At 52.1% G+C, this 15,218-nt stretch overlaps 1 protein-coding gene across 3 annotated transcripts in view; it reads right to left on the bottom strand.

The window, feature by feature from the left end:
• The window catches only part of UHRF1 (ubiquitin like with PHD and ring finger domains 1), a 37,678-nt gene that overhangs the window by 14,294 nt on the left and 8,166 nt on the right, over positions 1-15,218 (bottom strand). For all 3 annotated transcript variants that reach the window (XM_047777420.1, XM_047777419.1, XM_047777421.1), the window contains exons 3-5: positions 7,134-7,454; positions 6,419-6,585; positions 3,224-3,439 (exon numbers count right to left, since the gene is read on the bottom strand). In XM_047777420.1, coding sequence (XP_047633376.1) covers positions 3,224-3,439; positions 6,419-6,585; positions 7,134-7,454 — 704 coding nt within the window. The remainder of the gene's footprint in view (positions 1-3,223; positions 3,440-6,418; positions 6,586-7,133; positions 7,455-15,218) is intronic.

Raw genomic sequence — 15,218 nt, forward strand, 5'->3', positions numbered from 1 at the left:
CTCTTCAATAATTATCTTAAATGTAATTGATCTAGACACAGTTGACCTTTGATCAACATGAATTTGAATTGCACAAATCCAGTTATAGGCAGATTTTTTTTCAATAGTAACTACAGTACCACACAATCCCTCGTTGGTTGAATCCTCAGATTCAAAGAAAACGCAGAGATGGAGGGCTAACTCTCAACTGCAGAGGGTCAGTACCTCTACACAACTCCCTACGTTTTTCAAGAGTCAGTAACGTATGCCAATTAAAAGGCAGACTCCCGGAGTTCCTATCATAGCTCAGTGGGTAACCAACCTGACTAGTATCTATGAGGACTCGGGTTCAAATGATCCCTGGACTCGCTCATGGGTTAAGGATCCAGTGTTGAAGTGAGCTGTGGTGTAGGTCACAGATGTGGCTCAGATCCCACTTTGCTATGGCTGTGGTGTAGGCTGGCAGCTGTAGCTCCGACTGGACCCCTAGTCTGGGAACCTCCAAATGTCACAGTGCACAGTGCAGACCTAAAAAGACCAAAAAAAAGGGGGGGGGGCAGACTTAACAGAGTGGATAAAAAAAATGACCCCACTATACACTGTTTACACGAAGCTCCAAATTCAACCACAGAGGTTGAAAAATGATACACCATGCAAACATTTACTTAAAAAAAAAAGTGTGTCAATATACACACACGTCTCAGTAAAGTAGACATCAGAGCAAAGAAAATTACTAGAGACAAATGGGGACATTAACATCAGGACTAGGAAGACATAACACACAAAAGTGTGTTTGCACCAAACAATATATCCTTGTGATTATGAAGCTGAAAGGAGAAATAGATAAGTCCAGTCACAGCCAGGCACCGCAACATGCCCTCAGCAACTGACAGAAGTACTAGACAGAGTTAGAAGACGTGAACAATAGTCAACCAACACAGCCTAGCTGATGTAAATATGACCTTCTGGCCAACAACAAAATACACTTTTTTTTTTCTTTTTGGCCTCGCCTGCCTGGGCCACTGCAGTGACAAATGCTGGATCCTTAACTCACCGCACCACAAGGGAACTCCAGAATATACTTTTTTTTTTTAAGCAACCGTGTACTATTTACCGAGACTGATCCCATTCTGGACCATAAAACAAACCCTGACAAGGACTGAAGTCACAGATTTTGTTCTTTGACCGTAACAGAGTCAAACTAAAAATCAACAATGGAAAGACAATGCAAAAATCTCTAAACACTTAGGGAGTTCCCTTGTGGCTCAGCAGGTTAAGGATCCAGTGTTGCCACGGCTGTGGCTGTGGTTACAGCTGTGGCTCAGGTTCGATCCCTGGCCTGGGAACTTCTGCCTGGGAATAGTTTGGCAAAAAAAAAAAAAAAAAAAAAAAAAACCTCTAAACACTTGGGAGTTAAATAGCATACTTCTTAATAAGCCAGGAGCCAAAGAGGAAGACGTCTCAAAGAAAATTTTAAACATAGAACTGAATAGAAGTTCCCACTGTGGTTCCCACTGTTGGGTCCTCAGAGGGTTAAGGACCCAACACTCTCTGTGAGGATGCAGGTTTGATCCGTGGCCTCGCTCAGTGGGTTAAAGATCCAATGCTACCACAAGCTGCAATGTGAGTCACAGATGCAGCTCAGATCTGCAATGTAGGTCACAGCTGCAGCTCTGATTCCACCCCAGGCCTGGGAACTTCCAAATGCCATTGGTGTGGCCGTAAAAAAAATTAATTAATTAATTTTTTAAAAAAGAGAACTGAATAAAAAGAAAAACATAACGTACCAAAATATGTGAAGTCAATTAAGGCAGTGCTGAGAGGGAAATTTACAACACTAAATGCTTAAATAAGACTGACAATAATCTAGGTTGCTATCTCAAAAAAACTAGAAGAGCAAAATCAACAAAGAAAGGAGAAGGGAAAAAACTATAAAGATGAGAGCAGAAATCAATGATATGAAAAACAGGGAAACAACACAGAAAAGCAATGAAACTAAAAGCAGGTTATTTTCTAACAATGGCATCACTGCACATGGTCAAGCCCAGGGACATTGCCCCTTGATGCCCCCATCGGCCTCCTCCTGGTCTCCCTGCTGCCATGCTGCCCCCTGCAGTCAATTTCCTGACTCAATCTTCCTAATTGAAGGCTGAAGCCTGTGGCTCTCGTGCTCCCAGGCTCCCACTGCTGTCAGCAAAGAAAATACACACCAGTTGCCCACCACTCCTGGCCATGCTCTGAATATTTCCTCCCTCCCTTTCTCCCTCCACTCCAGCCCACTGGCCTCCTTGTGGGACCACAAACACCAGGGCCTCTGCAATTGCTGTGCTGCACTCAGGACACTGTTGCCCAGATACTCGTGTCTATAGCCAATACATACAGTGGAGTATTAGGCAGCCATGAAATAAGAAAGTTCATCATGCAACATGGATGAACCCTGAGGATGTACTCAGTGAAAGCCAGACACACAGGCAGTCCCTAGAGGAATGAAATCCACAGAGACAGGGAGTCGATGGTGGGGCATCAGTGTTTCATGGGGACAGAGTTTCCGTTTGGGAAGATGAGAAAGTCCTAGAGATGACAGTGGGGATGGGTGTCTGCCCGGGATGGTCTGTTTTCTATACAGGAACACAAGCACAGAGGCAAGTACAACAGAGCATGACAAATATTTTCTGCAAAGAGCCAGACAGTAAATACTTCCGGCTTTGTAGGCCACACAGTCCCTTCCACAGCTACCCAGCTTGCCTTGCTACCACCAAGCAGCCATAGGGCATCAGTACACAGATGGGCAAGGCTCTGTGATAATAAAACTTTATTTGCCGAAAGGCGAAGGCCACAGGCAGCCTGATGATCCCCGTAGGGAGGGCCCCTGGGTGTGGGTGTGTGTGTGTGTCTGTGTGTATGCACATGTGCTGCTACTCTGTGTATGTTCACGCCTGCCTGTGCACAAAGTGGCCTTGTAAGGTACCAGGAACAGTCATGTCTCCAGAAAAGAGAACCCAGTGACCAAGGGACAAAGACAAAGAATATTTACATATTAAGAGTTTGACCTTCATTACTGTCTGGATTTTGCCATGTTTGGACTTTTCCCCCGTTTGCCAAATTCAGAACAATAAACACAAGAGAACAAGGAAGCTTGAACCCTCCACCGGTGGCCCAGAGCTGGTTCCCCAGGCAAGGTGAAGTGAGGTGGGGAGGGAGAATGGTGACCCAGGGACAGGACCCAGCTGGGCCACCAACTCACCCGATCCTGACGTTGGCGTGCAGCTCTCGCGCCGTCCGGGTCTCCCGCTTGCGCAAGATCTCCGCGTCGTACCAGAAGCCGCGGTCCTTGGGGCTGTCGGTGTTGTAGTTGAGCATGACCACCTGGCCCACCTCCAGCTCATGCCACTTAAGGATCTGTCGGGCCCGAGCCCGGACGTCCCTCGAGCTCAACTGGACCACTCCATTCTCGGGATAGCTGGAAGGAAAGGCCCGCACTTAGACCCCACGTGCCAGTGGACCTCTCTCCCATGATGGGAGCCAGGCAGAGAGGGCCACCCAAATACCCAGGACTGGGTTGCACTCATCCTAGCGGCACAGAAAGGCCCCTCCTTGGTGCTTTCCCCTCCCCCATGATCTCATTCACTGGCCTCAAACCACACAGGGATGGAGACACATTCCAATTACAGAAGGTATCACCGGGGTAAGTGCCTCCCCTAAAAAGCCATGTTGTGGCTCAGCAGGTGAAGGACCTGACATCTGTGGGAGGTAGGTTCCACCCTGGCCTCACTCAGCTGAGGTGTAGGTTGCAGGTGCAGCTCAGATCCAGTGTTACTGTGGCTCTGGCAAAGTCCTCAGCTGCAGTTCCAATTCAGCGCCCGGCCCAGAACTTACATATGCACGGGTGTGGCCTTAAACAAAAATAAAAAATAAACAAAAAATAGAAAAAGGAGGAGCTCCTGTTGTGGCTCAGTGGTAATGAACCCAACTAGTATCCAGGAGGATGCGGGTTTGATCTCTGGCCTCTGCTCAGGGAGTTAAAGATCCAGTGTGCCTGTGAGCTTTGGTGAAGGTCGCAGATGAGGCTGGGATCTGGGGTTGCTATGGCTGTGGTGTAGGCTGGCGGCTGCAGCTCTGATTTGACGCATAGCCTGGGAACCTCCATGTGCCACAAGTATGGCCAATAAATAAATAAATAAATAAATAAATAAAGCAAGCAAGCTAGCTAGCTATGTTGGGAATTCCCTGATGGCTTAGTTGTTAAGGAACCAGTGCTGTCACTGCTGTGGCAGTGTTCAATCCGTGGCATGGGCACCTCTGCACTCTGTGGGTACGACCAAAAGACCAGAAAAAAAAAAAAAAAAAAAAAGAAAGAAAAAGAAAAGGTATGTTGGAGTCCTAACCCCTGGTATGTGGGAGTGGGACCTTATTTGGAAATCGGGTCACTGAAGATGTAAGGAGTTAAAAGGAGGTCATGCTAGAATAGGGTGACCCTAAATCCAGTGACTGGTGTCCTTCTAAGAAGAGGGGATGAGGCTCAGACAGAGGAGGAGGACATGGGACCAGGGGGCAAAAGCTGGAGTGACTCGGCCACAAGCTAAGGATTTGCCACAGCCGCCGCCCACTCCACCACCACCACCACCAAGCTGGGAGCAGCAGGAAAAATTCTCCCCACCAGCTTCCAGAAGGGTCACTGCCCTGCTACCACCTTGGCTTTGGACTTGTGGCCTCCAGGACTGTCAGAGAATAAACTACTTGAGCAACAGTAGTGGTACTTTGTTATGGCAGCCCTAGGAAACTGAGAGAGAACTCAAGGCAGGGAAAAACAACTCTTCCCACATACATGTATTGAAAGTAATTTTTATAGAAAGATATTATTTCATTTATGTAAACACACTATACTGGACCACAGATGATAAGAAGGCATATTCTGGTTATGTAAGAATATTCCAGAAGTTCCCGTTGTGGCTCAGCAGTAATGAACCTAACTAGTATTCATGAAGACAAGGGTTTTTGATCCCTGGCCTCACTCAGTTGGTTAAGAATCCAGTGCTGCTGTGAGCTGTGGTGTAGGTCGGCATGGATCCCAAGTTGCCATGGCTATGGTGTAGACAGGCAGCTGAGGTTCCGATTTGATCCCTAGCTGGGAACTTCCCTATGCTGTGGGTGCAGCCCTAAAAAGACAGAAAAAAAAAAAAAAACAAACTCCATCAGCAAGAAAATTAAGCTTCAGCTGTGAGGGGGACAACTCCAAGTCTACTGGACCCCCTAAATCTAAACTGGTGCTCGTTTTTGCTAATAAACCACCAAGAACCAGGGTCACCAAACTTTTCCTGGGAAGGACCAAATAGTATCTTCAGTTTTGTGCACCAGAGTGTCTCAGCTGTGAATACTCGAGTCTGCTATTATTACCACAAGAGCAGTCACAGACAAGATGTAAACGTGGTCATATAAAGCTGCACATCAAAACGCTCTTTTGATAAAGCTTTATTTGCAAAAACAGGCTGTGGGCCAGATTTGGCCTGAGGGCCAGAAAGAGCGGTCCCTGACCCTGAGGATGGGACCCTTGCACCTACTGCAATTCACTCATCCAATTACTCCAAAAATCTTTCGATTGAGGCCGTGGATATGCCAGATGCTTGTGGAGGCAGAAGGGACCCAGCAGAGAACCAGATGAAGTCCCCGTGCCCTACAGAATATTAGCTCCCTGCAGGCCACATGCCTGTCCTGTCATGGACTGAACTGTATCCCCCAAGTTCATACACTGAAGCCCTAACCCCCCATGTGACTGTATTTGGAAACAGGTCCTGTAGGGAAGCATCAAGAAGGTTGAATGAAGTCATCAAGGCACGGCCCTAATCAGAGGAGGGTCAGTGGCCTCATCAGAGGAGGGCGAGACCCCAGGGCACTCTCTCTTTCATGTGCACAGAGGAAAGACCACGTGAAGGGCAGTGGGAAGGTGGTCCTCTACGAGCCAAGAAGAGAGACCTCATCAGAAACTAACCCTGCCAGCCCTCGGATCTCAGGCTTCCAGCCTCTAGAACCATGAGAAATGGCTGAGGTTGAGGCGGCCCAGCCTGTGGTTGTTGTCACGGCCACTCAAGCCCACTCAGACACCCTCTTTTCACAGACGAGACTGCCCCATGCCTACCTTGGGGCCTGCACAATTAGTGCACTATAAATACCGGACGTTCCAGCGAGGGAGATCGAGGCTGCATAGCACAGTCTCACAGGGTGCCGTGTGGTGTGAATTAAGATGAGGCAGGAAACGGGGGACCTGAACCCCAAACGGACGACCAGGGAGGAGTTCTCCGAGGAGGTCCCCATGACACTGGTCCCTGGAGGGTGACCTCTGTGTGGTTGGGGATCATGATGGTGGGGCCTCAAATCCTGATCATGGCCCCCAGGCAGTTCTAGCGCCAGGTTCCGTCCGTGGAGCCACCCCGGGGGTACTTACTCTTCGTATTTCACGTGATAGATGACATCATCCTCCAGCGTTGAGCTGGAGCTGGAGCTGGAGCTGCAGGGCCTGTCCTGGGCAGCTGTCTTCTTTGTCACCCTGATGACCTGGGCCTCGAACCATGCACCCATGTTTGTGTCCCGTGCATCCACATACTCGCCGGCCTACGGGGGGGGGGCGGGGGGAGGGGGGAAAACTCTCCTTCGACCCAAGGCAGGCACCTCTGGCAGGCAAACCCACCAAGGGCCGGCTCTGTTCCAGGGCCGTGGAGCTTTGTGCCACAGCGCTCTGGGGGAGTCTGTCCTGGGAGCTATGGTGGATGGAGCAGCATCCCCAGCCCCCATTCACTCGATGCCAGGAGCCCCCCAATCATGAGAACCCCAGATTTCCCCAGACATTGTCCAGTGTCCTCTGGCGCAGAACCATCCCTGCCATGGGGCCCACAGAGGCCAGAATCGCCCATTTTCCCAGAGCAGCGGGGAGGCCAGGTCCTTCCAAGAAACTTCACGATCTTAGAGAGCCTCTTGCAGGCCTGGACACGGGACTCAGCTGTAAGGGCAGGAAGGATCCCCCAGTACTTATGTTTCCACCAGGAAACCTGGAGGAGATGTTCACAGCAGGATGGGATGCCCGGCCACAGGGATGAGGGCCAAAGGGACAGGGGAACACTCCTGGCGTGCAGAGGCGCCGCAGCCTCCCACTGGAGCCTCACCTTGTAGAGGCCCAACTCCGTCTCGTCCCATGTATCTTCATCTGCCTTCACTTCGGGCTCATTGGCGGCCTCACCGCTGTTGGAGGACTTGTCCGACTCGCTCTGGCCCAGGCAGCAGCCCGAGTCCGTGTCAGAAAGCTCTGAGTCTCTCTCCTTGCTGCTGCTGCTGCTGCTGCTGCTGCCACCGCCACCACCACCATTGCTGCTGTCACCACTGCCGCCGCCGCCACCTGGGGACAACATGGGGCTCTGCCGGACCAGGAGCTGGATGGTGTCATTCAGGCGCACGTCGTAGTCAAACAGAGTGTGGCCGTCCTCCATCTGCGGGGACATGAGGCGAGGTAACTGGACACAGAAAGCGCCAAGGACAAAGGACCGAATCCACCCTCGTGGAGAGATTGAGCTGCAACAGACGGCTCCTGGGGCTACAGCCACCCCTCCCCCAAATTCCCCAGGTCCTCTGAGTGAGTGCTGTCACTGCTGCTGTGTCTCGGATGTCCATCCTGGGTGTCAGGGGGGTTTAATACTTTATGGGCTTTAAAACTTTTGTTACTGTAACAGGTGTCACCTGTACACACTGGTGCTCAACCGAGGGCCATCCTGCCCCCAGGGGACCTTTTCTGGTTGTCATGACAGGGTGGGGATTGCCCAGATGGCCCCCACAGAGGGTGACTCAAACCAATGTCCACAGCGCTGGCAGGTGGGTCAGGGGAGTCCTGACCTGAGTGAACGAAGGGCACGTGCCCCCTGACATCCACCAGGTTCCTTGTGAGACTTTAGCTCAAACCTTATCCACTCAGGCCACCTCTCTCTTTTTTTTTTTCCCCCCTCTTTTTGCCTTTTCTAGGGCCGCTGGCATATGGAGGTTCCCAGGCTAGGGGTCCAATTGGAACTGTAGCCGCCAGCTTACGCCAGAGCCACAGCAACGCGGGATCCGAGTTGCATCTGCAACCTACACCACAACTCACAGCAACTCGGGATCCTTAAGCCACTGAGCAAGGGCAGGGATCGAACCTGCAACCTCATGGTTCCTAGTCGGATTCGTTAACCACTGAGTCACGACGGGAGCTCCAGGCCACCTCTCTATTAACTCCTCTATCCTAATCCCACCCACACTGTCCTCGCTGACGGGGAGCCCCCCAGGGCACACTGCCAACACCCAACAGGGACCCTCATTTTACACATTTTGCTGGATCCAGATGACCCTAAGGTAGGCTCTACCCCAGCACCGCAGACAGCTGGGGCTCACTCTCCGATGGGGGCAGGGCTTTACGGACAGCACAGGGGGCATCCCTGGCCCTACCCTCTGGATGCTGGGAGCATCCCTAGTCATGACAACCGCCAGTGGTCACCCAGTGTCCCCTGCGGGCAGAACCACCGGGTTCAGAAGCACTGCCCTAAAGGAAGGAAGAAAAATACACCAAATATCAACTTTCCCTCCCTCCCAATTTTTAACCCAAAGCTGATGGTTCAAAGGGCTAATTGCCATTAACATGCAAACAGCACCTGGGGTCACAGTGAAGGCTAGCCCCAGGGCACAGTGGGTGTTAACCTTTATTCATCAAAAACCTGAGAATCTGAGGGCTGACCGCCTCTCTCCCTGAGAAACACACATCTGAAGACATCAACAGTGGTCTGCAGCTGCAGGGGCCACAAGGGCCCTCTGAAACCCACCCTGGAGGTCTGACCCACGCCACCGGTTCACCCAGAGCCCAGCAACAGCCCCAATTTCCCCAGCACTGCCAGGGCCCACAGGTGACCAGGGAGAGGTGACCCACGTGGTCACAGTGGCATGAGCACAGGAGCCCAAGGGTGGAGCAACTCAGGGTCCACTGACGGATGAATGGATCAACACGGCGTTGTCATCCTCATGCTGGACGTTACTCATCCTTAAAAAGGAGAGAAGCACCAACACTCGCTACCATGTGGATGGACCTTGAGAACACGACACTCAGTGAGAGAAGCAGGCACAGAAGGACACTGTGTGATTCTAATACAGAAGGTCCCGAGGGAGCCATAGCCACAGAGACAGAAAGTGGATTCGTGGTAGGTAGCCACGGGCTGGGGAGGGGATGGGGGAAGGGAAATGACTGAAAAAAGGTGCAGGGTTTCCTTTGGAAGTGATGAAAATGTCCCCAAGTTGACTGTGGTGATGGTTGCAAATCTCCATCAATACACCCGAAAACCAGTGAACTGCAGACTTTAAATGGGCTGATTGCATGGTATGTGCATTATATCTCAATGAAGGTTTTTTTTGTTTTTGTTTTAAAGAAGCCAATAGAAAAGGGTCAGTAGTTGCCATTCAGGGATTAGAGGGAGGGAGGGATGAAGAGGTGGATCACAGAGGACTTTTAGGGCAGTGACACTATTCTGCAGGCTACTATAAAGGGGACACGTGTCACTATACATATGGACTCTGGGTGTTAATGTCAGTGCAAGTTTATCACTTGTACCAAATCCACCACGTGGTGAGAGACAGGTGTGCGGGGGCGAGGAGGGGGGTACCGATGGGGGGCAGGGGGTACATGTGAAATCTCTCTCTGTACCTTCCTCTTAGTTTTGCTGTGAACCTACAACTGCTCTAAAAAATAATTAATAAAAAAAAAAGTGGAGAAAGACACATGTTCCCAGCAGCACGATGACAAAGAAACCAGCAGAGGGCAAGCCAAATGTCATTAAAAAGGATAAGCAAGACACCAGCACCTGGTACCCAGCATCCCCACGGTTAGGCAGACATCCCTCAACCCTGCAAACATCTGGGCAGTCCTTCTCTGTAGGGGGCCGGCCCGCGCACTGCGGGGTCCTGCCCACCCCCCCAACCCCAGTCATGACAACCACAGATGTCCTCAGACACTGCCCAGTGTCTCCAGTAGGGCCAAATCATCCCCAGGGACCCTCTGGAGAGTACCCGAAGTACAGGGACCCCTGCGCTCACAGTAGGCTCACAGCCACATCATTCACAAGCAAGACTGTGTGTCTCTGCCAAGACATATCACACCACTGTGCGTGACAGTTAAAGGCAGAAATGTAGATGTGTCTCCCACACATGGCAAGGGAAGCGGGACGACTTCAGAAGATGGGAAATAAACCAAGTGGAGGGGAGAGGGGACAGGGGGAGGCAGCGGGAGGGGTGGCCAGGGAGCACATGGTGGGACTTCTGTTATACAAAGAGTGCTGGAGGGGGGGGTTGCTGAGGGTCAGAGATAAGGGAGGGAGCAGAATGCACCAAAACAGCAGCTTGTGGGGAGGGTGTGTGTGTAGGCTGCAGGAAAGGAATGGGCTGAGGGCTGTGGCTGAAGGCAATAGGAAGAATCCTGATGGAGCCAGGCAGTGCACCCACTCAGCTCCTTCCTCCTGGCATTTTCTACCCAAGAGGCTGTGCGGGGCTGGGAAGCCGGGCTTCCCTTCTGGGCACACTGGACAGAGGTACAGGCAGAGCCAGCTGGGCACAGGAGGGGGTGAGCATGCTGAGCCAGGCTGGCCTGGGGCTCCACCTCCAGGACGGAATGCATAAGCTGGTCTGACTGCTTCCTAAGGCCACTTGTGGAACGTTCTAGAAGGGCCCCTCAGAGGGCAGGAAGGAGCTTGCACAACCACTTATTACAGCGAGAGGGTGGGTGTCCCGGGTGCCCCTGTCTTGACCCTGCTTGCCCAAAGCTGGGCACAGACCGCCAGGAAGTGAAGGGCAGAGGGCTGGGCCCAGCGAGGGGACAAGCCATGGCCGCATTCCTTCTAAGATCTGAAAATTCCAACTGGTGCCTAAAAAAGCTAGACATAGCGAGTGACAGGCGAGCTGCACCTTACATTAGAGGCTCTTCTGTTAAAATTAAACCTCACAGTTAAAATCCTGTATAACCAAAATTCCCAGGGAATATCCCTTAAACTGCCTGTAGTCAAACACGCACCCAGGGTTTGGGGCCGAGGATCCTGCAGGGCAGCTTCAGGTGTAAAGGCAAAACCGCCCGCGGCATTTAGATCACACCTCCTCTCATCCGACTGCGCTTCCTGGACACTTGGCATTCTGGGCCATGCGCGTGTGTGAAGTGAAATAAACACACAGACCGTGTGACAAGTGCCCTTTCCCTTTGGAAGCTTGGAATCAAAGCTCTCCAGCCAACAGTCCCTGCCCACTTTCTGTCCCCTCAGGGAAACTGGGGGAGGGGGGTGACTTTTCAGGTGCTGAGTGCTGCCCAAAGACAAAAGGAAAGAAATGCCACCGGGCTGGGTTGGGAGTGGGTCTCCGGGTGGCTTAGAGGCAGTAATTTTTGGGGAAAGGTGGAGGGGCTGTAAGGCAGACAGCAGGGCCCCGAGGAGGGTGGGGCATCTGTGAGAGCCTGAACAGTAAGCAAGTGAGACACTGAGGGTGCAGCCCCAGCCCCTGCCTTCCTGTCAAGGCCACCACAGCAACTTGAGGTGCAGGCCAGACAGATGAGAGGAGAGGGAAGAAAAGACACCAAACAGGACCCAGCCCTGGTGGAGGGACAGAGAGGGGCAAGCATAGCGCACAGCATCTCAAGCACAGGCGTGACTGTCTCTTCATGTCCCCTCCCCAACAGATAGGATTGGTCCCAACAAGTGAATTTTGCCCTTTGACCCCACTGGGCCACAGCTGGAGGGGCATTTGGGGAGGGTCTGTGAGGCTCAGGCTACTGTGTAGTGACATCGTGATGCCACTGGCCCTTTTCAGACTATCACAGTCTGGCGGGGTAAAGAGCCTGCCCCTCAGGAAATGTACATGCATGTTTTCGAGCTGTCAACTTTTCTAGGCTTCCAACTGCTACCACAACAAAAATAAGACATGATCCACGGGCACAAATGCTCTTTGGCATTCCCCCTCACTTTGGAGAGTGGAAAGGGGTCCCGAGAACAGTGTGAGCACCCGTGCCCTGAGGACACCTGCAACACCAGGGCCTGGGGACACGGTCCAGTGCATCCCAGGGCAGCCAGACTAACCTGAGGGGATGACCCAGACCTGCCACCCAGGATGAGGCTTGGGTATAACTATCACACTCCAGCCAGCAGGACACTTCTGGCCTCCCCTTTGGCAAATAATTTTTTTTTTCTTTTTAGGGCTGCACCCACAGCATATGGAGGTTCCCAGGCTAGGGGTTGAACTGGAGCTACAGCTTCCAGCCTACACTGAAGCCACAGCAACGTCACATCTGCGACCTACACCACAGCTCACAGCAACACTGGATCCTTAGCCCACTGAGAGAGGTCAGGGATCAAACCCGCAACCCCATGGATCCTAGTCAGGTTCGTTAACCACTGAGCCACGAAGGGAACTTCCTTGCAAATAAACTTTACTAAGACTCACTAAAACCCCACAGCCCACCGCTGGACACCTCAGGCTCCTTAACAGAAAGGGTTTGCTAGTCCTTGTCCTAAAGGGTGTGCTTCCAGCCCTCCAGGGGAGAAGGAAGGAAAGGAATCTCCTTCACACAGCCTGAAGGACGGGTCTCAGCCTGTCTGTCCTATATGCCGCCTGACCCTGTCCTTTGGGAAAATCAAGCAGACATTCAGAAAAGGCCCATGGGGCAGGGACATCTGGCAGGGCACTGTGACATGAGGGACCCTGGATGCCACTTCCACTGATCTTCCAGACCGTTTTCCTAAAGGCAATTACCTACCAAATAATTCCTCGACTAGGAACAATTTGGCCCCCGGGGGCACCTGGCAAAGTCGGGGGACTCTGTGGTGGTTTCGACTGGAGTGGCATCGAGTGGGTGGGACCAGGGAGGCAGCTCCACACCCCACAGCGCCCAAGGCCCCCCGCAGAGGATGAGCTCGCTGGGGGTTGGCCCTGCGCTCACTGAGGTACTGCACCTTCTCCATGAGCCAGGCGGGAGGCCTCCCTGAATTCTCAAAGCGTGTACACGGTGGGTCCACAATGACCTCTGTCTGATGGCAAAGCAGGGACAGCGTCCCTGGCCAGGGCCCTTGGGAACATTATGTAAAGCCCAGCAGGGTACCTGAACACGTTCAGAGGCACCACGAGTGACAGCTATTGTTATTTTTACCAGCACCCAAAAAGAAGGCACCAGATGCCTCTCGCCCTTGCCCAGCCTGGGCCAGCCGCCCAGAGTCCCTTCCCCCATTGGGCTCCCTGCATTTCCGGCCATCAAGCGACATAACCGCCAACCTATTCAGCCTCGACAAGCCAGCCTCGAAACCCTCCCATATCCTGAAGACGCAACTCTCTTCTGCTTTATCGCCAGTCAGCCTCACCACAGACCTTGGGACTGTGAAGCCCTGTTTCCTTAAAAAAAGGGGGACAGGATTGCGAACACTCTCTAGAACATTCTGTAAAAACAGCTCCTGTGCACTCGCTGGAAACTGCACGACTTTCTGTCGCGATTAGCCTAGTCTGTATGCAGACCTGACTTGCTTCGAGGTGCCACTGTGTGCCTTTGTCCCCCACCCTCCTGGCCCTGTGCACACCTCCCTGAGGTCGGGCCACTTCCTGGTCATGCAACCCTGGGGAAATTGCATCACACGAAGGCCTGGCTTCCTTACCCGGAAGGGAGGAAGGCAGAAAGAGCTATGAAAAGCTACCAAGAGCTCCACACAGGGCACAAGCTGGCTGAGTGGGGACTGGGCGCAGAGAAGGGAAGGAGCAGCAGTTAGAAGTTACGTGGGAACACGGAACCTTCTCAGAACTTCCAAAGATGCACCACGAGAAGGCAGAGTTGAGCGCTGTCATTGCTGACATTCTGAAGATAAAGTCACGAGGCCCATGTGTAACACATTTAGGCGCTGCTGTTATGAGCACAGTTTACAGCTCACACGAACATCACAAAGTCTTCTGTATGGATCAGGTATTACGTTACCAAGGCAGAGAGACAGGGGTTTGGCTACGAGTGTAGGCATTTATCAAAACTCCAAACAGTCCGCTCAAGACGTGTATCTCGCTATAGGCAAATTTTTTCTTAAAAAACAAGAACCACAAATAAATATTGTACTCTAGCTGACAGGCACACTGAAAGGTTTAAGGAGAGACATGAACCAGTGTCTGCAACTTAGTCTGAAATGCATCCCCCAAAATAAGATGGGCTGGTGGATGGACAGAGGCAGAGGGAACTGCGTTTATAAAGCAACTGTGTGAAATGTCAGCGATCAGAGCCACGGGTAGGTGTGCAGGCATTCATGGCTCTTCCAACTTTTCTGCATGCTTCTGAACGTAAAAATTAAAATATGCAGTGCCTGGCACACAGCAGGTTCTCAAAAATATTCACTCTCTTTAACCTAAGAGGACTCCATCCAACCCGCCTTTGAATGAACTTTCTACCAGGTGCCTGTGGGGGGGTCTTCAGAAACTCTGTGGAAGGACCTTCTCCTGAACACCAAGACAGGGGTCGGGGGAGGGGAAGAACAAAATCAGTTTGGAAGGAGTTCCCTGGTGGCCTAGTGGTTAAGGATCTGGCATTGTCACTGCTGTGGCACAGGTTCACTCCCTGGCCCAGGAACTTCTGCATGCCGTGGATGCAGGAAAAAAAAAAAAAAATCAGTTTGGTGGCTGAAAAATGAGCCACTGCTGGAGGAGGAGGAGAGCGCCAGCATCCCAGGGGAGCTTCACTCCCCAAGGCGCACACATGACAGCAGCCAAATCCCCAAGTTCTTGGGATCAGCTTCCCCTCCCTGGGTAGGGCGCCTTAAGTCAAGATTCTTAAGACACTCAAGCCATCAAATCTCTCAGAGGAAAGAGGCAAAAGGTCTGTGAGGATACAGCAAGCCCAGGGAATTAATCATCAGGTCTCATTTCCAGTAGGGACACAGGATCCTCCCAGCCCCCAAAAATCCTGGTCTGGCGGGGAGCGTTTATTTTTCAACCTAGACAGCAGATGGCGGCAGTGCCCGGTTCAAAACGCGACAACAACAAAGTCTGCACGGAGCTAGACTACACACTTTTAATCCAGTGAAGCCTCTATGCCGCCAAGGTCCCTCCAGTCCACTCAACTCCAGGGTGGCCCCAGCAAATGGGACGATTCCTTCTGTGGTACTATCTCCCCACTCAGGGAAATCCCAATCACAGCCTGACCTGCTATCCACCTCCCCAAGACACCGACAGAAATGGAAACCCCCGGG

The sequence above is a fragment of the Phacochoerus africanus genome, chromosome 4 (assembly GCF_016906955.1).
Source record: "Phacochoerus africanus isolate WHEZ1 chromosome 4, ROS_Pafr_v1, whole genome shotgun sequence".
NCBI classification, from domain to species: domain Eukaryota; kingdom Metazoa; phylum Chordata; class Mammalia; order Artiodactyla; family Suidae; genus Phacochoerus; species Phacochoerus africanus.